Source organism: Cyprinodon tularosa, unplaced genomic scaffold (assembly GCF_016077235.1).
Source record: "Cyprinodon tularosa strain WSP-4 unplaced genomic scaffold, ASM1607723v1 ctg210, whole genome shotgun sequence".
Lineage (NCBI taxonomy): Eukaryota > Metazoa > Chordata > Actinopteri > Cyprinodontiformes > Cyprinodontidae > Cyprinodon > Cyprinodon tularosa.
The window spans coordinates 2,761,089-2,788,394 of record NW_024038779.1 but is presented as its reverse complement, the minus strand read 5'-3'; the positions used below and the strand labels follow the sequence as shown (position 1 = coordinate 2,788,394).

Here is a 27,306-nt window from a genome sequence, read left to right as displayed (position 1 = left end):
CTAAATACATTGTCCTGCAAAGTCTACCAATAAAGGTTTATTGTTTTACGGAACAATAAAACCTGTTAGATAAGTTATCACATATCAGTATATGCGTAGTATATGCAGAGAAGGAAGGAAGGAAGGAAGGAAGGAAGGAAGGAAGGAAGGAAGGAAGGAAGGAAGGAAGGAAGGAAGGAAGGAAGGAAGGAAGGAAGGAAGGAAGGAAGGAAGGAAGGAAGGAAGGAAGGAAGGAAAAGTTATGCTTATTAAAGTGAAAGCAGAACTTTGTGAAATGTTTGTTGAAGTATGCTTTGAAACATGTATCTCAGTATCAAACTATTGCGTAGAGTGCATGGCTGCTAAGTGGCACACTTGGTAGCACTGCTGCCTTGCAGCAAGAAGGTTCCGGGTTCCTGAGCATGCGTGGGTTCTCTCCAGGTACTCCGGTTTCCGCCCACAGTCCAAAAACAGGACTGTTGAGTCAATTGGTTTCTCTAAACTCTCCTTAGGTGTGATTGTGTTTGTACTGTTTGTTTCTGTGTTGCCCTGTGATGGACTGGTGACCCTTTCAGATTATGCACATGTAATATACATGAATCAATGACATTTTTATGGTAAATGCATCTGATAACTTGAAAAAATATACATGTAAAAAATATATATGTATGTATGCACAGAGGAACACAAACACACACTATGTGTGTGTGTGTGTGTAATGTGTGTGTTCTTTTTTTTATTTTTTATAAATGGATTTGGCAATTAAGTTGCCTAGTTTTATCATTCTGGGTGAGGTTTGGTTTGTCGTATTTTTTTGTTTGTTATACATGTTCTGACTCAATATGCTTATCCCAAACGCACTGGCGTCCTCCTCTTATCCAGGGTCAGGTCACTGGGACAGCAGCCTCATCAGACTCCCTATCCACCTGCACCTGGATAGTTTTGGTAATGTTTAAATGCACTCTGCTAACTTTATTCAATATGCATGTCCTGGTAAAGATTCTGTCATCCAGGTCATGTTTTTATTTTTTTATTTTTATTTTTATTTTTTCAACTTTTTTGATTTAGAATGCATGGTTATTTCCAGGTAAGACTTCCTTTAACTTACAAGGCAGCAATATTTCAGAACAAAATCTAAAGAGATCCCTATCCATCATCCTTCTAAAAGATTGGCTGGAACTACACATTTTTAGACTGAGATGTCTGATTGTTGTCAATCAGAACCATTCCTTTAGTGTTCCAATGCCCAGGGGCTCTACAGTTCACCTTCCGGGGTCTTTCTAGTCCCCTGCAGCCCATCCAAATTTTAGTGGTAGTGTTGAACTCACACTTACAGAATTGGTTTGTTTGATATTTTTTATATTTATTTTTTCCGTATATAAGATTTGTTAAAGAACTTATGTAGGCTTAGTTAGAGAATTCTGTAAAGTCAGAACTACAACAGGAACCTGACTTAAAAACTATTTTACAACAGACTACCAAGGTAATAATTAGTTTTTAAAAAGCAAAAACATTTATTAAATTAAAAAATACAGTTATATCCAACTGTTGGTGGTTGTATTAAACTCACACGTACTTGTTAATGTTTTTATTATATTAGATCTATTTAAGACCTTATGTGGCCTTAGAGACAAAATTCTGTAAAGTCAGAACTACAAATATGGATCACAGGTATCCTCATATGTTTGTCTATAGAGCCGAAGAACCACAAGGTGGTGATAATGCTCCCGAACGTTAACTACACTGTGACAAAATGGAAACAGAAGAAGAAAAGAGGAGCCATCGGGCCCGCTTCAGCTAACAGGCTAAAATTTCCCGTCGGATTTCTGCTGGGTTTATCCTTTTATAGTCCCCGTATTCTTTTATATACGAGAGGTTACGGTAAGTAATGGCAAACCTAAGATCTGTAGTTGGATTTTTATATAGTGATGTGACTTTCTGACATTCTAATTAAACCCCAGAACGATCCGATCTACCAGGTGTAACGTCAGCTAGCACAGGCTAAAGTCAGCCGTTCCGACTACAATACGCTCACAAAGAGAGCAAGTCATTTCCCAAATACGATATCTAAAGCAGTTCAAATTGTTCTACATTTGCTCTTCCCAAAGATTACACTAACAACCGTCTGTGCCTTCTTGTAGGATATGTTAATACCATCTTAAATAATGAATTGTTGCATGTTTTAGCATGGTACAATGTGTATATGTTCGGGCTAGCTACAGTAGTGCCGATTTCGCCTTTCTTTAAAACATCAACGGAAAATAAAACTATTTTTTATTTTTATAACTAAAGACAACCCATATCAATCGTGTCTATGGTGTACATATGAGAGGGAATTGATGTTTCCGTCGTTTGAATGTTTTTCCATATAGAAACTCAATGAATTTGTATATTTGAAAACCTGGGGGTGGCACATTATAGCTCTGCTTTGCTTGAAACCTTTTTATTTTTAGATTAGGAAACACTTAGACACATCAAACCCTGCTTAAATAAACCCAGAGCAAAAACTGATTGCTTAAAAATTCTCTGTTCTGGGTATTTAAATCATTGACTGACAGCATTTAATTAAAATAATCAGTTCCAAAGGAGGAAAAGTGATAGTACAGGCAAGACATATTATTACAACCGAGACAATAATTTGATGATAAAAAAAGAAAGCAAGAATTGTTTGGTGAATGGTACTATGATACATTTTATAATATGTTCTCCCTGAGATCAATGATGTGCCTTATGGTAGTGATGCATGATAGTTGGCATGTATTTTATAAGCCTGAGATGATAACATTTTTCTATTATAGGATGAAATAATCTTAGTTACACTTTCATTTTTCGCAGATGATTTAACGAAATGCCACCTTTTTTGTAGAGATCATTTTAGCTGCTTTGTATTTTTGGAGGGGTGCCAGGAATCGATTGAGACTACTTCCAGCCTCTCAATTCTCCTGGAATCGTTCAGATTTAATAATTTTTTTAGTTTTTACAGCAGTAGTGACTGGTTTTTTTTCAACTGTAGCCTGACAGGAAAGGGAGTATGAGAGACAGGGAGAGACAGTTGGGAAAGGACGACAGGCAGGATTCAAACCCGGGTCGAGGACTAGGCCTGGTTATACTCCCGCAGCAGTGTGCCGCAGTGAGCTTGACGCAGACATTTTTGATTTATTATAAATTTTTAGCGTGGTCCGCGCTATACGCTGTGGTTGTAGATACGGCCGAGGCGGTGAGGAAGTGGGGGCGAGTTTGTCCGACAACAGAGCAATAATAAGGGCCAAAAAGAGTGGGGATCCAGGTGGGAAAAGGGTACCAGCGTTCTCGTACACCTCGCTCTTCTAGCTGGTTTAACTTCACGAGTTGTTTTCCGCAAATGCTGTCATAAAAACATAACAAGCCGGCCTCCTGTCTGCAGTCACCTACAATTTGGGAGAGGTGCAGCAGAGTGTCTGCGGAGGGGGCGGGGACATCTTTTTGTTCACTGCGACACCTACGCAGACAACTTCGTTTCAACGTATAAATCAGCCTTAAGGCCTTTTGAAGATACTTTCTCACATTTACTTCATGTTTTAGTAGATAATTTCCCTCTTTACGGGCAGTTTCTTGAAGCACTTTCATCAACAGCTGCCGGACTGAATAACTTTAAGCATAACTGTACTCATTGTTTACTTTCATTTTGGATCTATTTATTATGATTAAATCAATTAATTGAAGCAAACAATACAAAATGTTCTTATTCCTGACATTTAGGTGCAGTAAACCTCACTTGGAATATATTTCCCTGAATTGGAATGTATGTGCTAGTTCAGATGCTCAGCCTTGCATTGTACCACAGCCAGAATCAGGCCAGTAATATAACAGAAGTCTGTGGCTGTACAAGTACGTGCGGCATGTGTAGATGTGTTTTAATAGGGCCTTTTAACAATAAAGCTGTGTGTGACAATTTAATCATGCGGGGAAAAAATAGATTTAACAAGATAGATTGCGCTTTGTAGGGTTGATATTACTACTTTAGGTTTAAAAGTAACCTTATGCTAATTTACTGTTAAGTTAAAAAATTATATATTCATATAATTAAAATTAACCAAGAAGCTCAGACTTTTTTATCTATAGAGAACACTGATTAGCCAGATCATTTGTAACATGTAAACTTCTATACCCCTTCTCTTAAAAGAATCCAAATACAAAATAATTATCAGAATCAGCACTAGAATCCATCATTTTAAATGGTGCCCCACCTTATTTGAAGAAGGTAAAGGTGTAATGCCTGGTTCAGACTTCAAGATCATTTTCTAGTTTTTTGCCCTTATCTCTACCTTCCCAGATGCTGTGATTATTGGAGTAGCTTTAAAGATAATATTCTTCCATAGTCCTGATGTGTTTTGTTTGGTATGTGTTCGGGTCGGCTTAAAAGGACATCTGCACTGCTCCGATTGCCAAATGAAGAAATCCAGTTAATGGTAGCAGAAACCAAAACATTATCAACTTTCTTTTACTGGACTTTTTATGTTGCTATATAACAGGTTGTTATCCTTTCAAATTAAAAAAAATTATTTGATTCCAGTTCCCCAGACTTGAAAGAGTTTCTTTACGATCTTAAATTGATGCATCACCTGCTACAAAATATTGATGCTATTATTTTATCAACATTCAGCAGCAACTTAATTTTAAGGGAATTAATATTGGCCTTTTAGGCGGTGGAAAATGCATTTCATAAAAATCTGTCTTTGGTTGTGAGAATTAGGGATGAGACAATTTATCAGTTTATCATGATTAATCGAATAATTGAAATAATTGTCTTCTAATTTAATAATTAATTAATCTAGAACTAGAATTTAGAGACTCTAAAATGTGCCTTTAGCTGGCAGAGCAACCCACTTAGAACTGTAATTACCGTATTTTCACGACTATAAGGCGCACTTAAACGTCTTTTTTTTTCCTCAAAATGTGCGGTGCGCCCTTTGGTGCGGTGCGCCTTATGTGTGTTGTAACTGCGACTTTTGAGACCACCTCATTGAGGAGATGATGAAAGAGATGCTGAATGTAAGGAGACCAGGTGTTTTTTTTCCACTCATCACCATCGCTGTTACCGTATTTTCACGACCATAAGGCGCACCGTACTAAAAGGCGCACTCTCAGTTATGTGTGCCATTTCTGTATTTAACACACACATAAGGCGAACCGGACTATAGGGCGCGTTTTTTATATACAGGTACATGTCCTCTACTACCTTTAAATACCTCTACTGCGTATTTAAAAATACAGCGGGGGCAAAACTGAGTATGATTGTGCTTTATTCATGTATTTATTACAAAGTATTAATCAAACCTGGAAGCTGGCCGTGAGACAGACACATCGCAGATGACACAGCGCTGTGATCGCTCCTAAATTAACTTAAAATCCTGAAACCTGCCGACGGAATTTGTTTGCTTTTATTACCGGTATCCTGGTGCCTGCAGTTTAAATTATTTAGATGAAAAACACCTGCCAGCAGCCGCGGTGAGGCTGCTGTTGAAGGGATTTCTGCTGTCGGTGCACCGCTGGTATGTGGGGGTCTGAGCGCCTCCGACAGAAATAGATCATCTGGATGAACTGACTGCAAGTATTAAGTTTTCAGGTGGCCTTTCTCACTTAAAAACATATTAAAACTACTTTATTCCCACTGATCACAGCAAATATAGCTGCAAGATTTAGATTATTTAGATGAAAAAACACCTGCCAGCCGCCGCGGTGAAGAGGAGGAGACCCGGCCCAGAGGCTGCTGTTGAATTAAGTTTTCAGGTAGAAAAATAGAGCGGGAGCAAAACTGAGTATGTTTGTGCTTTATTCATGTATTTATTACAAAGTATTAATCAAACCCATCAAAGTCATCATCCTCTGTTTCTGAATTAAACAGCTGCGCTAAATAAGACATGCCAATTTCCCCTTCTTCGCTGTCAGAGCCACTTTCCGTGCAGCGCGGCTCCTCAGAAATAATGCCGGCTTTTGCGATAGCTTGAACAACAGAGCCAGCAGACACTAGTCCAAGCATCAACAATCCATCCGCAAACGGTGGCGTAACTTGCCCGGCGCTGCCTTCCACTTATCCTGAAACTGTGGTCTCCGTCTGTCATCCATCGCTCCCACGCCGCTCGCAGCCTTACTTTGAACGGCCGCTTCACACTGATGTCGAGCGGTTGAAATTCCTTTGTCAGACCCCCGGGATAACGGCGAGCACAGCGTTCATTTGATTCACCTTTTTTTTTCACATCGGCTGTGAGATGGGCACGAAGCAATGGTGATGCGTGGAAAAAAGCACCTGGTCTCCTCACATACACCTGCCTTTCATCATCTCCTCATCCATCCAGCCTTTTTCATTTGCGTTAATGTCATCAGAGCGCTGTGTCTGTCTCGCTGTCAGCTCCCAGATCAGCTTCTCTGATTGGTTGATGCGGCGCCTCCAGCAGCAAAACTTCAATTTTTCCATCTCGAGCAGCAGCAGCGCGTTGGCGGTGCGTCAGATGCTTAAACGCTCCTGCTGCTCAAAACGCGCTGCGGGGCCTTTTGCTGCGCCTATACGCGCGTCAACCATTGACTTTGCATGTAAACTCGCTGCTTCTCCTGCACCTGCTGGGTCCGGTTCACACCGATGTGGAGCGGTTGAACAGCGAGCACAGCGTTAATTTGTTTCCCCATGTTTTTCACATCAGCTGTGAGATGGGCACGCATGGAGTTACATATTAACAGCGATGGTGATGAGTGGAAAAAAAACACCTGGTCTCCTTACATTCAGCCACTCTTTCATCATCTCCTCAATGAGGTGGTCTCAAAAGACGCAGTTACAACACACATAAGGCGCACCGCACCAAAGGGCGCACCGCACATTTTGAGGGGAAAAAAAGACGTTTAAGTGCGCCTTATAGTCGTGAAAATACGGTAATATGTAACTCCATGCGTGCCCATCTCACGGCTGATGTGAAAAACAGGGGGAAACAAATTAACGCTGTGCTCGCTGTTCAACCGCTCGACATCGGTGTGAACCGGACCCAGCAGGTGCAGCAGAAGCAGCGAGTTTACATGCAAAGTCAATGGTTGACGCGCGTATAGGTGCAGCAAAAGGTCCCGCAGCGCGTTTTGAGCAGCAGGCGCAGCGCCTCGGGAGCGTTTAAGCATCTGACGCACCGCCAACGCGCTGCTGCTGCTCGAGATGGAAAAATTGAAGTTTTGCTGCTGGACGCGCCGCATCAACCAATCAGAGAAGCTGATCTGGGAGCTGACAGCGAGACAGACACAGCGCTCTGATGACATTAACGCAAATGAAAAAGGCTGGATGGATGAGGAGATGATGAAAGGCAGGTGTATGTGAGGAGACCAGGTGCTTTTTTCCACGCATCACCATCGCTGCGTGCCCATCTCACAGCCGATGTGAAAAAAAAAGGTGAATCAAATGAACGCTGTGCTCGCCGTTATCCCGGGGGTCTGACAAAGGAATTTCAACCGCTCGACATCAGTGTGAAGCGGCCGTTCAAAGTAAGGCTGCGAGCGGCGTGGGAGCGATGGATGACAGACGGAGACCACAGTTTCAGGATAAGTGGAAGGCAGCGCCGGGCAAGTTACGCCACCGTTTGCGGATGGATTGTTGATGCTTGGACTAGTGTCTGCTGGCTCTGTTGTTCAAGCTATCGCAAAAGCCGGCATTATTTCTGAGGAGCCGCGCTGCACGGAAAGTGGCTCTGACAGCGAAGAAGGGGAAATTGGCATGTCTGATTTAGCGCAGCTGTTTAATTCAGAAACAGAGGATGATGACTTTGATGGGTTTGATTAATACTTTGTAATAAATACATGAATAAAGCACAATCATACTCAGTTTTGCTCCCGCTCTATTTTTCTACCTGAAAACTTAATTCAACAGCAGCCTCTGGGCCAGGTCTCCTCCTCTTCACCGCGGCGGCTGGCAGGTGTTTTTTCATCTAAATAATCTAAATCTTGCAGCTATATTTGCTGTGATCAGTGGGAATAAAGTAGTTTTAATTAGGGCTGCAACAACGAATCGATAAAATCGATAAAAATCGACTTTTAAAAGCGTTGGCAACGAATATAATCATCGATTAGTTGTGTCGCGCGATTAATGCGTCATCCGCCGCCGCCGTCATCCCGGGGAAGAAAAAAAAAATATGGCGGAGCGAGTCAGCGCCGCAGTTGCAGTGTTGCCAACTCAGCGACTTTTCAGACCCCTCCAGCGACTATTTTTTTAAAAAGCTACTAGCGACAAATCTGGCGACTTTTTACGGTGTCACTGGCGGCTTTTGGAGACTCTTACGTGAAAGCATGTATCGTTCCTACTCTTCTCCTACAGCGGCAGCTGCTGCCGTGGGGCGCCTCCCCCATCCCAACGCCTTTCTCCCTCTCCCACAAGAATCCCTCTCAGCGCTGCAGTCAGAGCCGCAGGATTTTAGTGAGGAGTTTACCCTCAGCGTCCAGACTGCAAATGAAGCGCGCATGCCCCGGGATTGACGGCGCAAATTGATCACAATAATTAAAATAGCCTGCGCTTTGTAAAGTGAAAAAAGTCGTAACATGCAACTTTTGTAAAAACAAATGAACATGGCACGGAAGCACCACTGTTATGACGCAGCACCTGAAAAGAAAACACGTTGGAGCCTTCAATGGCAGTGAAGAGAGCTGATCAGCAGGATGAGTAACCGTGTTTTTTTCATTTTAAAGTGGGGAAACGTAAGTTAGTTTCTCAGGTAGCTCATCTGATGCTTTCCTTAGCTTGTTAGTAGGTTACAGACAGTGATAAGGTTGGCTTCTTATTTTACTTTTAATTTCATTTGAATTAGCTTAAGCAGCGTTTATATTTTCTTTATAAATAAATTAACTTGCAAATAATGAGGGCAAGGCTTTTAAAGTTTAAATCTTCTGGCAAAGATAAAGTAAAGAAGATCCTGCAATTTATGGAAGTAAAGCAGAATAAAATCCAGCAAGATCAGTAATATGTCAATTCATTATTTGCCACATTCCCATGTAAATATCTGTCTTTGGAGGATGTGTTTTTTAGCACCCCTAGTTCTCTCATTTTTATTCCAAATACAATTTATAATTTGAATCACAGGGCTATTTTTATCTCTAGGGTTCAGGATTTTCTCAAGTAGCAACTTTAACTGCTATACTTTCCTGTCTTAAAAGGCAGAACTCTTCTAGTCTAAAAAAAACCTCATTTGTTGAAATGGGGGGGGGGGCTATTGTTTGAACCCCTTAGGGGCTTTTAAAAACAAAAATGCCTGTCTCTTTTTGCGCTTTATGAAACAAAGTAGCCTATATTTTGTGGATGTACAGCTACATTTCTCATGTAAGTTTGCGTAGTTTTAACACAAACATTTATTTTTCATATTGCACCAGTACAGTTAATGAGCAACCTGTACTTGTGTGCTTGTTTGTTCTGTCTAAAATGTTTATTTTGGAATGAAGAGGTTAATATAAAAAAAATATTTTGTGTCCGATTCATCGATTAATCGAAAAAATAATCGGCCGATTCATCGATTTTCAAAATAATCGTTAGTTGCAGCCCTAGTTTTAATATGTTTTTAAGTGAGAAAGTCCACCTGAAAACTTAATAATTGCAGTCAGTTCATCCAGATTATCTATTTCTGTCGGAGGCGCTCAGACCCCCACATACCAGCGGTGCGCCGCAGTAGAAATCCCTTCAACAGCAGCCTCACCGCGGCTGCTGGCAGGTGTTTTTCATCTAAATAATTTAAACTGCAGGCACCAGGATACCGGTAATAAAAGCAAACAAATTCCGTCGGCAGGTTTCAGGATTTTAAGTTAATTTAGGAGCGATCACAGCGCTGTGTCATCTGCGATGTGTATGTCTCACGGCCAGCTCCCAGGTTTGATTAATACTTTGTAATAAATACATGAATAAAGCACAGTCATACTCAGTTTTGGGCCCGCTGTGTTTTTAAATACGCAGTAGAGCTATTTAAAGGTAGTAGAGGACATGAACCTGTATATAAAAAACGCGCCCTATAGTCCGGTGCGCCTTATGTGTGTGTTAAATACAGAAATGAGACACATAACTGAGACTGCGCCTTTTAGTACGGTGCGCCTTATGGTCGTGAAAATACGGTATACCAAAATTGTAAAAGAAGAAACAACATAAACATTTTGCATTTAAGATAAACACTTTCTTCTGTCAATAAGCTCTATCCAGAACTCAACAAGTGAAAAACTAGTTTAATTCTGTTAAAACATCTTCAAGGATTTTTTTCTCCCATCTGATTATTAATCAATAAAGTAATCAACAGATAGCAAAATAATTGTTAGTTGCAGCCCTAATTGGTCTGAAATTAACTTTTTGACTCACCGGCCAAGTGGACTGGAAGATAATTTGCCAGCCAAGCATATTTTTACCAGCCAGGAAAAAAAATTATTTGCTCTGATGTATTTTTGAGGACATATTATTTCACTAAGGCATTATATGAAGTGCAGCCGTGTGGTTATAGTAATGTTTTATTAAATAAAGTTGTAATTTAGAATTTCAATACATTTCATTAAAAAAAAGTGCAAATGCATTATACTTGATAAAGTGGCCATAAATAAAACCATTAAAAAAAACGCAAATAATTTTCATGTGTTATATTATCCAAAGGTGAAAGCGTAGCCTTTCCCCCAATGGCATGGACAGTGCAACAAAATATTATCTTTGTGAGTGCCCTGATGTAGCCAGCTGAGCTGAGTTGTTTCGACTGAGCCTTAGACGTCGACATCCAGCAAGTGTGGCATTTACTGTTTGTTTTCACGGTTGTTCATCCAGTTTCACAGACTTACAGCCAGCGAGAAATTAATCATGTCTGTTCTCTTTTGCGTATTTGCTGCACACTGATCAGTTTATCTTTCTTGTCATAATTAAGCCAGCCTCTTGCAAAGCCCAGTCTTCCCAAAGCGCTATTTTTCAATAAACCTTCCCTTCGCCCTGGGTGCTTTAGATCCTCACTCCCCCGCCTCCTTATTGGCATGTTGTTTTTAAAAGGCTTGGTTGCTTCAATTATATACCGCCACACTTTTCCTCGTGGCGGAGTTGTTGTTTAAAGACAGGTGTTGGGACAACTGATTTAACCTTGCCCTGTCCAGGAAACGCGCAGTCAGACAGACGAGCTCCGAGCCAGCTCCAACGTCAGGGCGAAGACGGCACATCCAACCAGTCACAGTCAGGGAAACAGGGTTACACTGAAAAACAGGCCGAACTAAAACATCTATGAGGGGCAATCAGCCTCTCACGACCACCTCCTGATCAGGAATCATTAGATCGGGAGAACATCAAACGTGTTTGATTTTCAGTCGACCGTCGTGGGCAAATCGCTCAGTGGGCATGCGTAAACAAGGATTCTTCTTCTTCCTCTCAGATGTAAACACAGAAGCATGGCGGGGTGTGAGTGAAATGTAGTTCTTTGTGTAAAATTGACAGACCGTAGTAGCCACATTTGCTCGGCCATGTCTTTGTCCAAATAAATCATCGCCTTTTCTTTTTGGAGCTTTCAGCACAAAATTGCACAAATGGCCAAGGCAGCGCATTTCACTCTAGTTAGCTTCATATTCCTCTTCTACTCATTTGGCCTCCGGATAGATGAGTTCGAGTAGCGGCATCTCACTGCGTAGCTGAGTGTGTCATGGTTTTTAGACGTACAGTGTGAGCAGGTAGTTTGCATCCAAGCGTCAGGCCATACAATGTGAAATCATGCATCTTAAGCTGTGTATTCACACTGTATGACAACACCCTGCAGTTTCGCCGTACAGTGTGAGCTCTAGCAACGATGGATTAAATCACATAGTGTATGCCTGGCTTAAACCTGCAGATTGAGAGCTGAGTGCTCTGTTAGGAACATAATGAACAATCATATCTCTGATATAAGATGAAGCTTGGCCTTTTAAGGCTTTATATGTGGACCACTGGACTATTCCATGTCACTGCTGAGTCTTACTATATGGTAAAGAGCCAGCCCATTGCAGGGCAACACAGACAAGTGCAAACCACCATTCGGGCGCACACTCACACTTAAAGCCGGAGGTACAATGTGCAATTTTTATTTTATTTTTTTTCAGTCGTTGCACGCAGCTACTGCTCACACTGTACGACTAAACTGCAGGATTAAGTCATACAGTGTGAGTTCACAGCTCACGATTTATGTTCGGCCTGACGCTTTCATGCGAACTGCCTGCTCACCTTGTACGATTAAAAACCACGTAAAACTCGGCTCCACAGTGAGAAGGAGCTGCTCTGACTCGTCTATCTGGAACCCAAACAAATAGAAGGGGAATATTAAACTCACTAGAGTGAAATGCGCTGCCTTGGCAATTTGTGCAATTTTGTGCTGAAAGCCATAAAAATAGGCGACAACATTTTTGGAAAAAAGACATGGCTGAGCAAACATGGCTACTACGGTCTGTCAATTTTACAGAAAGAACTGCATTTCACTCATTGCATCCCTGCCATGCTGTGTGTTTACAGAAGAATTCTTGTTTGCTCATATGCACTGAGCGATATGCCCACAATGGTCTCAAGACCTCACGATTCCTGATCGGGAGGTGGTCATGAGAGGCTGATCGCCCCTTGTAAGGTCCTGTAAACTACACGACGCACGATCAGGCTGAAAGTCGGCCCGATCAAAAGATTCTCACATGACTGGAAAATCGCCACGAAAATCGCACAGTGTATGACCAGCATAAGGAGAATTTAGAGCAGCCAATTAGCATGACAGTCATGTTTTTGGACTGTGGGAGGAAGCCTGAGTACCAGGAGAGAACCCACGCATGCTCAGGGAGAACATGCAAACTCATGCAGAAAGACCCCGGGCAGAGAACCCGGAACCTTCCTGCTACAAGACAGCAGTGCTAACCACCGCGAGACTGAGAAGCTGCAAAAAACATTGCTGGTTTTTGTTCAGAGGTTTTGCAGGCTTTCTCTGAACTTCACAATGTACCCAGTTTTACAACTTTTTTTGCTTCTTCAAAATTGCCAGCAAATAAAGGTCAATGCAAATAGTTTTGAGATGCTTTGATAATGCTCTAATTTTTGGACAGTGTTTCCCCTTTTGTTTTTGTAGTTTGAGGTCAATTTCTTTTTTTATTTTGCGCAAAAGAGCCCTTTTTTATTTTGCATTTTATTTAGTATTGCATGTTTTTGCTTTGGGTCCTGTTTGTTTGCGTGGATCTTGTTAATAAAGGTCTAATACTGGCACCGAAAAATATAATGTTGCAACATTATTAGTGAAAAGCCTTGAGCTGGTTAAAATAAAATGAAAACGAAAAGTTTGAATGAGTATATCATTTTAATTTTATGCACTCTACTGTTTTTGAAGGTAATTTAAACATAGCGTGATATATATTGTTTATTCAATTATTGCTCAAAAATATCCCTTTATTAGATTTTCTTCATATCGCCCAACCCTACGCTAGTCCCCACCAGCTGTTGCAATGCCAGTCGCCTCTAGCTGTGGAAACGGTAGTCGCCACCATGTGACTCCAGTCCCTACTAGGTATTGCAATGCAAGTCGCCATCGGAGATGAAAAGCAAGTAAAGCCTGGTGGCCCACCAGGCTTACAAAACTAAAACGCTTGTTTTTGAGTAATATCAGGGGCCAGTTCGACATCTGTCTAGATAAATTAACATTGACTAAGACTAACCATTTATGAAGTGATCGCTGCAAATTTTGCAAGTTGTAGTTCGTTGGAAGCTCTGTCTCCTCACCGATGCCAGCCATCTCACTACCTTTTCCAAGTCTTTGGGTAAGCGTTGGAATTAGATGCCCTCTTTTTTTTTCCTTGTCAGTAGGCACACCACTATGCATGTTTTTTTTTCCTTGTGTTTTCAAGGCAATAGGAAAGAAACTGCAGTAGCTACTGGTCATGTTTTATGTACGAGCAGAGAAGTCGCGGGTGTCACTTATTTGCCTGATGTCCACAGCACGTCCTCTATTGCAACCTTGTACTATGCAATAGGCTTTGGATACAATTTTATCCGTTAAAATTTTTTTTTTTTTTTTATGAACTGCAATGGGTGAATACACCCCTTGACCAGTTGGTGAGAAAGTCCTCTGACACTGCGTTTAAGGATGTTTTCGGAATGGTTTGAATCGCAGGCAACAGGCACTAAAATAGTAACAGATCTATTTAACTGTTACTAATAAAGGGAATTGATCCAAGCTGAAAGGCTCTTGAGTTGGTCGAGAGGGGCAGTAGACTCCTGTTCCTCTTGCAGAATGGCCCCTTTTAATAAGGGCCCCCTGATGGCAATATGACCAAATTGAGTGCCTCTTCGATTACAAAATTTTGGAGAATTGCAAATGCCTTGGTGTAAAGCATATTTAACAAAATTGTTTCCTCTAAATTAAATTATTTTTCCCTTTTTTTGGTGTTATTTAGATAACTTTCTAAGTGCATTGTTTCCTCTCTTGTTAGAGTTAAAGGGTTGCCCCATCCTTTTTATAGCCCCATTTATACTACCCTTTTGAAACCGTGCCGAGATCAGTCTGAGCACAGTAACCGAGATAACTGTTGAGTGTAAATGGCACGTAAAACTGAACCGGACCATGCTAGACACAACCAAACCGCACTAAACTGGTATTAGTTCAACAGTAGGGCAAGGTGCGGTTCGATTCTGGTTCTCGGAGAACAAAAACATATGAGCAGACCACTTCATCTCCTTACAGTCAGCCTCCGTAATCATGAAATTTCAGACATTCATGAAAATACTAGCTTCCTTACCTTGCCACACAATTTCCAGTGATAATTCTGCTTAGCATTGTGATGAACTTTGTTTGTCATATCCACTTCCCAAAAGCAGACTCTGTCAAGTAAAATCACCAAAGGCTGCCTTCTTCGCCTGACTCTCCGCAAACAACGAAATACCACAATGATAACAATACATAACTTCCTGAATGTTGTGGGTGCCGCCTCGTTGCTTTGCTTGTTTCCCTCTAGAGAGCAATAGTAACGTAGAGCATCACTAGGAGGCGAGGAACTGTGTTAGAATGTTGTTTAAACGGTTATAAGGTACCAAGCTCAGCATGGTTAACTGATCCAAGCTCAGCCCGAACTCTACAGATTGGTTTTTAGAGGGTAGTGTTAATGGGCCTATTATCTTTACATGATCCAGATTACTTGAAGCAGAGTTCCTCTCTGACCGGCAGAGATGTGCTTGGGTGAAGATGAATGCAGAATATAGCTAGTAGAAAAGGGCCACATGTGAAAAGATTTTTGTAATAGCAAGTCATACGTTTTTCCCAACTACCGAAAAACCCTTTTAAACCCGGGAACAATCAGCTTGGGCAATGGTAGTAGAAACGGCTCCATGATGGATGTCTAACTTGGTCAGAAAAATTAGCAAGTGACACTCAACAAAATCCTCAGCTCTGATTGGCATGCTGTGGGAACACCGGAGCCGGGTTGACCCTCTAAATTAGGTGACACCATTGAACGCAACGTAAGGATGCAGACATTTTTGAGATATGCCCAATTTTGAATCATGGTGATGGCGTGTCTAGAGGCATCCAGTGACACACAGTTCACCCGTGAGTGATCCCGAAAGACTGGCCGTGGGTTAACTGCGACACACATGCAAACGACCTGGTTTCTGACATGTTGCTCTGCATTGTTTACTTAAGTTTATGTCGCACTGGTGACATCATCAACGCTCACACAGCATGATGGTGTACATCAGACATGCAGTTGTGGGGGGACAAAGGTCATGCACCTTGCTAGCTAGCGGTTAGAGCCAGCTTTTTTTGCAGATGAGAAGAGAGCCAAATGCCAATCGTTAACGGGTCGGCCGGTATTTTCAGTGGGAAAGAGGCTCTAGTCTCTTGCAATAAGCAGCCATAACCTGTTAATTACGGAAGCTAGAGCCTAAGACGATGTTTTTCATCCCTGGTCCTTAAAGTCCCAAAAGTTAGAAAATTTGTATAAAAAAATCCTCCTAAAGTCTGAGGGTTTTTTTAAATTCTCTTATGCATGCTAGTTAGTTATACGTAAGCTTGTACACCTAAATTCGGCCAATCATATATCAACGGTCATCTGTCAATCAAATTTTTTCAGTCATAGCCTCTGATTCATATGTCGCAGCTAATATATGCAACGGTTGAAATAAGAATAATTGACTTTACCATTAAGTTAGGTCCCAGTGTTCATGGGAATGGGCGTCTGTGTCTTCGGCAGGCGTAGAGCTAACAGAACTGGCAGCGTTACAAGGCAAGGGCTCAAACATGTACGGCTGTAAGCCTTCTACGCTAAACGAAGCTTCTTCCACCCTGGCGTCCTCTTCTACGACAACTTCGTCCCCGCCTTCCTCCTCTAAATAAAAAATGTATGACGAAGGAGACTCATCCACAACTTCCGACACAAAAACTCTCCTCCTTGTGCATATTTCCGCTGTCCATAGTGTTTCTTGACAGGGTCGTTGCTAAGTGCTACTTGGCCCCAATGTACTTTCCCATTGGGAACCTACTAGCACTAAGTTGCTAACTGGCTAGCAAGACGCTTCCGACAAACCGGCCACAACCAAACATGCTTGCAAACCTTCCGCCATGACAATTCAGCCCCCTTGGTAAACGACTAATCACATTCACTTTATTCACTCGTGTAAAGTCGGGCACCACTCAGGAGAATTCGGAAATGCAACGGTTGGAACAGACGCTTCCCTACGACTAAAGCACATCTTGGATGTTTCCCAACTTTGACTGACCTGGTTTCAATTGGTAGCCTATTGACAGGCTTTTCACCACAATATTCATTGATGATGTTCTTGACTAATGTTATGCATGTCTAAAGGAGTGGTTTTCAAACCTTTTCATTGGGTTCTCAACTGGATTTTTTATTGGGGGCATTTTCTTTTTTTTAAAGATTTTGCTAAAGCAAAATGTCATATATCCCACCTTTTTGCACCCATATCTTTCCAGTTGCCTCTTTTCTAATTAAGCCAGCTTCTGTTTCTTTTCGATCTTTTCTCCATATTGGGAAGTGACGTTTATATCTCCGCTTAACATGCAAACTGCAGATTGACCAAGTCAGATGCTGCTCTGATGATCAGCCTGCAGGCGGGATGGTGTCTATGCATCAGTATATAAAATACTTTGACTCAGGGCTTGGTGTATGGCTAAAAATAAAATCTCAAATTTTTTTTTTAAGTCATCTTGGATGATTAGATTTTAATTGGTTTTAATTGAAGCTTTAAAAACTACTTGCATGTATTTTAAAATAGGTTTACGTTGTTCGAAAAATATTGTACAAAGTACCAAATATTTAGTCAAGAATAAATGTATTGTAAAAAAAAAAATGTAAACTTAAATATTCTTAACATAAATCTTATGCAAGTAAACACAAATGTTCATCCACCAATCATTGTACTGATTATCAGTAAAAAAAAAAATGTACACCTATATGTTCAGCAGAAGAGCAAGAAAAAAAGAGCTTCATTTGCTGAAATATGCCTTTTATCGAACAGTAAATAACTTGTATTTATCTTTGGGGAAGTAGGTGGTTTCTAAACAGTCACGGTTGAGAGCCCAATTTACGTCCATATAATGGACAGTTAAACTCATGTATGGCTGGAGAGGTCGACCGGACCAAAGGACTGTAGTAGTTGCATAAAACCCAGCATAGTCCAACTTTATACAGAGTGCTTGTTGTGTTTTGACTCGGCGGGTCATATTTTGTATCACACACTTTTAGTATGTGAAGAAGCCAGGCTTCTCTACTATGTAAATGGGTGCCATGTCCATCCCTATATTAACAACTACAGCGGCAGTCATCTGCACACTTCACTTTTGTACGGCAGCGCTTTAGAAAATAAGATGGCCAGAGTTTGTGGTCTTTTCTTGTCGTGCTATTGCCGCTGCAGTCCCAAATCTGGGAGCGCTGCTCCCATTCTGTGGGGTGCCTTTGCCGGAGATGCTGAAACATGTTAGTTGAGCTGCTAGTCTTGGTTTTGATAGCATTTGGACAAACCTTGCACATTACTGTGGTCTACTCCACGTCAGCCTTGTCAAAGCCGAACTACTTCCATATAATCGATGAAAAACAAGTTCCTTTTCTCGGTACCGACTTTTTAGATTGGGCAGTGGTCATGGGGTGAGTAAACAGTGCCGCATGCTTTTGGGTAGAAGGAGCAAAGAAGCAGCCGAAGCAAACATGCAAGTAGAAGAGAAATAGAATCGAGAGATGTTCTCGATTTTACGTTTTAGCAAAATTTCAAATCGTGGACTTTTAAAAACATCAATTAATCGAATTTATTTGATTTATCACCCAGCCTTACTCTGACCATAGGCCGGTTTGGCTTGATTAAGCAGCCGTTTCAGCATCCTTCCAAACCTGGACAGTCCAACCCTTCCTTTAAACATTATCTCTGCAGGCATGGCAGAAGAGCTTTATTCATTTGTCTGTAAGCTCATTCGGACTAAGTCTTATGCAGGACTCATACTGAACATGGTTGGGATGCTGCAATTAACTCAAATGGGTAAAATCGACGTGTACACTTAAATGTGGCAAAAGGTTGAAAAGTCCAAAGGGGCCGAAAACTTTCACAAGAGACTGTATGTCAGTCACGTTTTACAGGGCCAGGTAAATCAACAAAGTGTTTCCACAAGAAGGAAGTTTGACTGGATGCTGCAGTCGTCTCCTTGTCAAGCTTTTGAACTTCACAAGCCAATCCAACCTCCATATGCCTGACCTAAATATATGGTTGATTACCAGGTCTCTGTAGTGTTTTGTAGCAGCTGAGGAGGGAAAGCAATTTTTTGATACAGACATGCTGGAGCATAGGCACATCTAAAACATCCAAAACAGTCAGCCCCAAGGTAAAGTTTGAAAACCTTTTGTATAGGCACTCCACTGCCTGTATGTAAGGACTGTTTTATAAAAAAGAAACTTGATTTGGCATTCAGTGCCAGCTGGATTGCATTTAAAGAATCAACTCATGTTTGAATGCCAGCTTGTCAGTAAGGATCAATGTTGGCCAAGTACTGTGGTTGGGTTGTTCTGTAATTCTATTGGAGTCATCTTTGCAAACATTGTATAGCATCTTTTCACATTATTTGTGTTTTTCATCTTTACTTGTCTTATTTTCCAGGTGCTTCAAAGTGGAAGATCTAAGGAGTTGAAATCTCATTATATTGTGGGACAAGAGGACTTCACTGATTGCCCTGACATGGATATCTCTGCCCATGTCTGTATAGAAATTTAGCTGCAAATACAGGTTCAAAAGTGATGCCATCAGCACACGGACATAATCGTTTAAACATGGAAAAACAGACAGCTGTGAATAATGTTGCTCCAGCACAATCGGGAGGAGAAGCCAGTACTTTCATCTGTACGGAGTGTGGTGATGGATTCAGTCAATACTCCAATATATTGGCCCATATGACTCTTCACGGGCCTTTGGAATCCTTTTCCTTTGATGGCTCATCAAATGGATTTGAAATCCCACGGGAATATGTCCTTCAAGAAAATGGCACTCTGATTATTGTTAATGGGTTAGCCCAGCTGAATTCTTTTAATTCCTCTGCAAAACCAATAAATTCTTCTGTGGCCCCAATAAACTCCTTTCCAGCACCAATAAATTCTTCAGCAGTGCCAAACAATTCTACTGCACCAATGACTCCTGAAAGATTGCCATCACATTTGCCATCATCCAATAGGCCCGTTTCTGCAACTTTGAACTCCCAGTCGCCCTCATACAAAGTTGCATTTAAACCCAGGCCACCCGGCTTGAACTCGGAAGAATCACAACAGACCCATTACCGTTGTGAAATATGCAACCGGTCATTTAGCAGCTCACAGAGTCTGCAACGTCACCAGCAATATGGGAACTCTGAGAGGGGCTTCAGATGCACTCTGTGCTGCAAGATCTTTGAAGATAAACAGAGCATCAAGAAACACCTCCAAGGCCACTTGAATGAAAAATGTAGCTTATGTGGTCTCTGTGGTAAAAGATTCCTTAAAGTCGATGCACTCAATGCTCATCAGAAAGAGAATCACTCCATCCCCAAGGTTGCGGGTAAACTAGAGACTAAGGAAGACAAAAAGGCATATCCCTGCAACAAGTGCAAGCTAGTATTCTTTTGGATGTCAGACCTTCAGATACATTCTTTGTATCACTGCAAGGGACAGGAGCCTGATGTGGAGTTTGAATCAAATTCTGAAATTGAAGAGAATTCCAAGAATTCTGAAGACGGGGAACTTGTCAACTGCCATACAAACGGTACGTCCGATGATACTAAGAACGGAAGCCGGAAAATCACAAGAGATGACTGCGATGAAAAGAATAAGCAACCCACATTCACTCCCTACAGATGTGGTTTGTGTGGTGATCGGTTTGAGAGTTTATCAACCCTAAAGGAGCACCATGTCACACATCAAACTCAGGAAGAAATTGATAAGATGAATCAGGAGCACCAAAAGCCCTTCAAGAGAGTTCTACCCCCAAATAGAAGCCGAAGGAGATCAAATCCAAATGGAAAACTTCATCCTTGTAAGCACTGCCATCGAGTCTTTAATCACTCTAGTAGTTTATCTCGACACATGAGATATCATAAGGGAACCATGCACACTTGTGTATTTTGTGGAAGACATTTTCCACAGCGTTGTGATTTGAGAAGACATGTCGTCATGTACCACAAAACCGAAGGTTTGAAACTCTTGCACACAAATACACAAAATGGGCCATCATCTAATTCGGTTGATGAGGAGAAACAGATTAAAGCTCCTGAGGACAACTCAAAAGAATCCTCTGAAAAAGAGCTGACTTCAGGAGAGCAAACTGGAAAAGGTGGTAGAGTTAACTACAGATGTCTTGAGTGTGGAAAGAAATTTGGGCTTTTATGTGTGTACCAGCGACATTTGCGCTATCACAAGAAAGAGCCTACCAAGTCTCCACCCGAGATTAAGAATAGTTCATCTCTTCAGGTTGAAATGGAAAGTCACAGAGAAACTCAACACTCTGATGTTGATGATGACGATGAGGATGATAATGGACAGAAATCTCCTAAAATTGGAAACGATGTAGAAAAAGAGCTTAAAAACGATGATCCAGAAGACATAGAGGACGACACTTTTGACCAAAAACATGCTGAGAAAAGAAGTCCTCACGAGGCTCTTTATGAATGCACTGAAACATTTTCAGGTTTGGACACATTTCTTCAGCACCAGGCTTCTCATGGCCCAGACACAAAGGGTAACTAATGGATGGGGGAAATGGTATTGGTGGAGAGTTTACAAAATACTTTTTTATCAAATGGACCCATAAAAAGACATTTGTGTATCATGCTACTATACTCCCATTGACATTTTTTGCAGGTCACCTGGCTTCTTCAATTTTTTTAGTGACGTATATTACGGTAAAGTTCATTTTAACTGTGTTTTACTTAAATTGTTGAATTTAATTACTTTATGTGTATGCATATATTCATCATTTTTGAACCTATAGCATTGTCACTCATTAGATTGTCATTAAAATAAGATACATTTCTCTAATGCTTGAAAGTATTGCTTTGACTCCCTATTTTCTGTGGCAACTGTAAAATCCACTTAAATGTAAACCAGAACATGTGCCTAAAGTAAACTTTATTCTGTATTGTTTTAAGGTAGGGATGTCAGAGACAATTCTCGAAGGCCGGTGTCCTGAACCTTTTATATATATTCCTACTTTAAATTAATAAAATCTACAGTCAAATAATTGGGTCCTCTGCAGAACCTCAGTTCAATTCAGGAGGTTATTGAGATATTTGATTTAAGTGTGTTGGGCTAGGGAGAGATGGAAAACTTGCTTCAGTAGATGCTCTAAAATCCTTACATGACTGGCTGGGGTTAAGTGGTCCAGGCCAAACTTATTACTCTTTTTGATAACCATAAGTGGTTGAGAGCAGTACTCTTCATTCCACAGTTGCTTTTTGGTGATGAAAACTTTTTTTTTCCCTTTCTTCTCAGGATCTAGATGGGCTTTATTCGTCTCACAGTGGAGAAATTATCTCGTCACGTCAGCTCAACAGTCAAAAGAAGGTGTGAAAAGGAGGAAAAATGTATACCCTGTGCAATAACCTGTACAATAATCCTGTTAAATAAGGGACTTCAGATGGTGTATATACATATAATATACACACCAGCTGAAGTCTCTTATTTAACAGGATTATTGTACAGGTTATTGCACAGGTTATTAAGTATAAATAGGTTATTGCACAGGGTATTAAATGGTTATTGCACGTAAGTTATTGCAAAAGGCATATTTTCCTATATATTTTTTGCTTTTATATATGTCTGCTTCAACAGACTTTAATCAAATATGATTATTAGCAGATTAGATTCTGGTAAGAATAGGGCCGTTTCTGTCAACTTTTTCTAATGCACATTTTGTAGTATCACAGCAAAAAAGCTTGATGGGAAACGGCCACATAAAAAAAAATTCCTTAAATTTGCTAAAATAGATTTCACGCATGCTTGAAGTTTTTTTTATGGCTTTTGCAAACAAGGATTAATGTGCGAAACGGGAGATGCAAACTGTGGCTGTTAAACATTGTTGGAAAGCTTCGATTCTCCACAATTCAATCACTAAGTTTGTTTTATGTACACAGCAAGCACCAGAGCACAATTAACACAGATATAGCAGCATGTCGAAATGTAAACATGACAAAGCAGCCATGAAAACCTACCTTTGAAGGCGCCCATAAGCGATTTTATAAATCCAATCTTCAATTGTTTATACTCTATTAATCTATAAGGGTCCACAGATTAAAAGCAATACGGCATTCATAATAGAAACATTCCATGATGAGAAAATCGCCACATAACATCAGTTTTTTGACGTCAGAAAGTTAGCTGGTCATGCTTAATGAATTTCTAAGAAGACTTACTTCCTCAAGGTTTGTCTGCAATGTTTGGTTTGTTTTTTTTTTACATCGTCTTCTTACCTGCAAGACAAAAGTGTCTTTCTCTGGTATTATCGGCTTGCGTAAGAATAAAAAAAAAAAACACTGCTGAGCCTGGATCAGTGCGCACAGTTTTGAAGCTGTTTACTAACAACGCGCCAATATTTATGAAGCTTGTATGCTGATTTTGTATTATTAGAATGCCTAAGGCTGAAAAGAAAACAAAATATAGCCCAGAAAAGGCACTGGAGCTTATTTAAGCTTGAAAAGCAGCAGATTCACTTTTTTGTTTTCTTTATATTTTTGTTATTTTAGGTTTATAGATGTTACCTTTCGTTATATACAAAGATTCTGAAAAAACTGGAAAAAAAATACATAAATGTTTTGTGGTCATCAAAATGCATCAGTGTTATTCTATGGGTCAAATAGTTAAGTAAAAGCATTTGGCACAATCTGGCACATTTGGAGAGATTTGGAGACGCTGGTGGCACCAAAAGTTCAAAGCCCCACAGCTCTGGAACTGTTGTAGTTAGAGGACTGAAATTACCTGCATTTGTGATGAGACATGCATATTCTTAAGCATGTCTTTATTACTGCTGTTCAAAAAAGACATATTTTCAAGAAAAAAAAACAACCTTGAGTCATGTCATGTTTTAGTCACGCTATTTCCATTTACAGGTGCTGGTCATAAAATTAGAATATCATGAAAAAGTAGATTGATTTCAGTAATTCCATTTAAAAAGTGAAACTTGTATATTATATTCATACATTACATACAAACTCATATATTTCAGATGTTTATTTGGTTTAATTTTGATGATTACAAATGACAACAAATGAAAATCTCAAATTCATCATATCAGAAAATTAGAATATTGTGAAAAGGTTCAAAATTGATGGCCCCTGGTGCCACACTCTAATCAGCTAATTAACTCAAACCACCTGCAAAAGCCTTTAAATGGTCTTTCAGTCTAGTTCTATAGGCTACACAATCATGGGGAAGACTGCTGACTTGACAGTTGTCCAAAAGACGACCATCGACACGTTGCACAAGGAGGGCAAGACACAAAAGGTCATCGCTAAAGAGGCTGGCTGTTCACAGAGCTCAGTGTCCAAGTACATTAATAGAGAGGCGAAGGGAAGGAAAAGATGTGGTCGAAAAAAGTGTACAAGCAACAGAGATAACCGCACCCTGGAGAGGATTGTGAAACAAAACCCCTTCAAAAATGTGGGGGAGATTCACAAAGAGTGGACTGCAGCTGGAGTGAGTGCTTCAAGAACCACCACACACAGACGTATGAAAGACATGGGTTTCTGCTGTCGCATTCCTTGTGTCAAGCCACTCTTGAACCACAGACAGCGTCAGAAGCGTCTTGCCTGGGCTAAAGAGAAACAGGACTGGACTGCTGGTGAGTGGTCCAAAGTCATGTTCTCTGATGAAAGTAAATTTTGCATTTCCTTTGGAAATCAAGGTCCCAGAGTCTGGAGGAAAAGAAGAGAGGCACTTCATCCACGTTGCTTGAAGTCCAGTGTAAAGTTTCCACAGTCAGTGATGGTTTGGGGTGCCATGTCATCTGCTGGTGTTGGTCCATTGTGTTTTCCGAGGTCCAGGGTCAACGCAGCCACATACCAGGAAGTTTTAGAGCACTTCATGCTTCCTGCAGCTGACCAACTTTTTGGAGATGCAGATTTCATTTTCCAACAGGACTTGGCACCTGCACACACTGCCAAAGCTACCAGTACCTGGTTGAAGGACCATGGTATCCCTGTTCTTAATTGGCCAGCAAACTCTCCTGACCTTAACCCCATAGAAAATCTATGGGGTATTGTGAAGAAGAAGATGCAATACACCAGACCCAACAATTCAGAAGAGCTAAAAGCCACTATTAGAGCAACCTGGGCTATCATAACACCTGAGCAGTGCCACAGACTGATCGACTCCATGCCACGCCGCATTGCTGCAGTAATACAGGCCAAAGGAGGCCCAACTAAATACTGAGTGCTGTACATGCTCATACTTTTCATGTTCATACTTTTCAGTTGGCCAACATTTCTATAAATCCTTTGTTTTTATTGGTCTTCAGTAATATTCTAATTTTCTGATATGATGAATTTGAGATTTTCATTTGTTGTCATTTGTAATCATCAAAATTAAACAAAATAAACATCTGAAATATATGAGTTTGTATGTAATGTATGAATATAATATACAAGTTTCACTTTTTAAATGGAATTACTGAAATCAATCTACTTTTTCATGATATTCTAATTTTATGACCAGCACCTGTAAATTTTCAGTTCGTTTTAAATGATGTATCACACATGTAATTTGGGCTAACAGTTCCTCAGTTCTTTGCTTTTCCATTTGGGTATACAAAATAGGTGAGATTACTTCAAATTAGGTGGGTGTTAAGAGGTTTTAACTAGTGAGACAGTTTGTTCAGACCGCACGCAATAGAGGCAGCAGAAGCAGGTGGTTTACATGCAAAGTCAATGTTAAATGCGCCGCAAAAGGTCACGCAGCGCATTTCGAGCAACAGGAGCAGTGCGTCTGAGCAGCTGAAGCAGCACCTTGTGAGCTCCTGAACATCTGATGCACGGGAAGCGATGCAAAGGCAGCAGCTGCTTGAGTTGGAATAATTGAACTTTTGCTGTTCGACGTGCCACATCGACCAGAGGAGCTGGCAGAGAGACAGATGCAGCACTGCTTATGCAGATCGTTATGATCAATCCACTTAAACAGTTTATTCACGCATAAATTAACTTAAAGTGTAGAAACCTGCTGGAAAAATATGTTCGCTTTTTTTCTGCTGCCTACAGTTTGGATTATGTACATGAAAAACGCCCTCCAGCTGCCGCGAACAGTAGCGGAAAACCCCAAAGACGCGACTGGGCCAGAGGCTGCTGTTGAAGGGGATTTCCAGGGACAAATTACCGCCAGTGTATGGGAGTGAGCTGCTTCGACAGCGATATATTTGATGGCAGGATCGTAATCTTGATAAAGTTATCAGGTGGACTTTCTTTCTTAAAAACATATTAAAACTACTTTTTACCAACTTATTACACCAAATATAGCAAAGACTCTCGCTGCCATTGCACACTGAAGCATCAGACACATCTGGACACACTGGACGCTCCTCAAGAGCTTCAAAGCTGCTCTTGAAGCGCCTCAGACCTTAATGCGTACCAGCATCAAAAATGAAGCAGCAGAACCTTTTTGCTGCTTACATTGCTTGCAGTCTGAACGTAGCATAAGGCTATGTTTACACTGCAGTTCTTGATAATCAATTCAGATTTCTTTCCTGCTTAAGGCTGATTCATAGTCGGAAACCAGGTCGTCTGCATGTGTGTCGCAGTGAATGCAAATGTGCCTTCACCCCTGCCGCAGACACTCTGCTGCACCTCTCCAAAATTATAGGTGACCGCAGACAGAAGGCATCTTGTTGGTCAAATCTACATCCGCTCTGCCCTATGCATATTTCCTGTTTGGTACCTTACTGGCTTGTTTTGTTTGTATGACCAACATTGCGGAAAACGACTAATGAAGTTGGATCAGCTAGAAGAGCGAGGTTCGCGAGAACGCTGGGACCCTTTTTCCACCTGGATCCCCGCTCTTTTTCACCTCATGTCCCTCCATTGTCGCACAAACTTCCCCCCACTCCTTCCCCGCCTCTGCCATATTTAGACCCTCAGCTAGTTCGTGATTATCCCTGCGTTGTGGCGTTGAATAACATAAAGCAGACCATGCTTAAATACTGGGCATACATCAAAAAGGTCTGCGACAAGCTCACTGTGACACACTGCTGCAAGGAGTATAACCAACCCTTTAGTTTTTCAGACTACTGCATAAATGCGACCACAATTGAACCTCAATCTAAACATTTTACCACTCCAACAATTCCTGGACTTGCAGAATAAAGTAGACATCACATTGCGGAGCACTGTATAGGGAAGTAATAACAGATGGCTGTATCTCTAACTTATCATTAAAAGTTGGTAAACAATGATATGATTACATTAAAACAGAGCAAAAATATATACAAGGTCTTTGTCTGGAGCACTGACTGCTGTGCTGGGAGAGGAGGTTGTATGAATGAATAATGAATGCGATATGACTGTTCAGAGTACTGATGCTTTAAAAACTATTGCATTTGTAGTAGTACCACATATGCAAATGGCCTTATCACATTTTTTGGGACTGAAACATGGCAGCTGTGACTGCAATGAAAAAGTCTGAGTCACGTATGGACACAAAAAGAAACAATTTGCATTGGATTTGCTTGCATTGTGAATGTAGCATATGTGTTTTTCAGACTTTGTCCATGTCACTGTCCTACTTTTTTTTTTAGATGCTTCCCTGGTCTGGCCCACAATATCAAATATTTTTTTAGCATCAAATATTTGGAATTCCACCTTAGCAGCCACCAAAAGGTTCAGATGCCAGTTA

General features: G+C 40.8%; 1 protein-coding gene across 1 annotated transcript; it reads left to right on the top strand.

Moving 5' to 3' along the window:
* Positions 1-1,706: 1,706 nt before the first annotated feature.
* si:dkeyp-84f3.5 (uncharacterized protein LOC334144 homolog) lies at positions 1,707-21,542 on the top strand. Its single transcript, XM_038285496.1, has 2 exons — positions 1,707-1,860; positions 19,070-21,542. The coding sequence occupies exon 2, from the start codon at positions 19,207-19,209 to the stop codon at positions 21,178-21,180; it is 1,974 nt and encodes a 657-aa protein (XP_038141424.1). The 5' UTR covers positions 1,707-1,860; positions 19,070-19,206; the 3' UTR covers positions 21,181-21,542.
* The last annotated feature ends 5,764 nt before the right edge of the window (positions 21,543-27,306 follow it).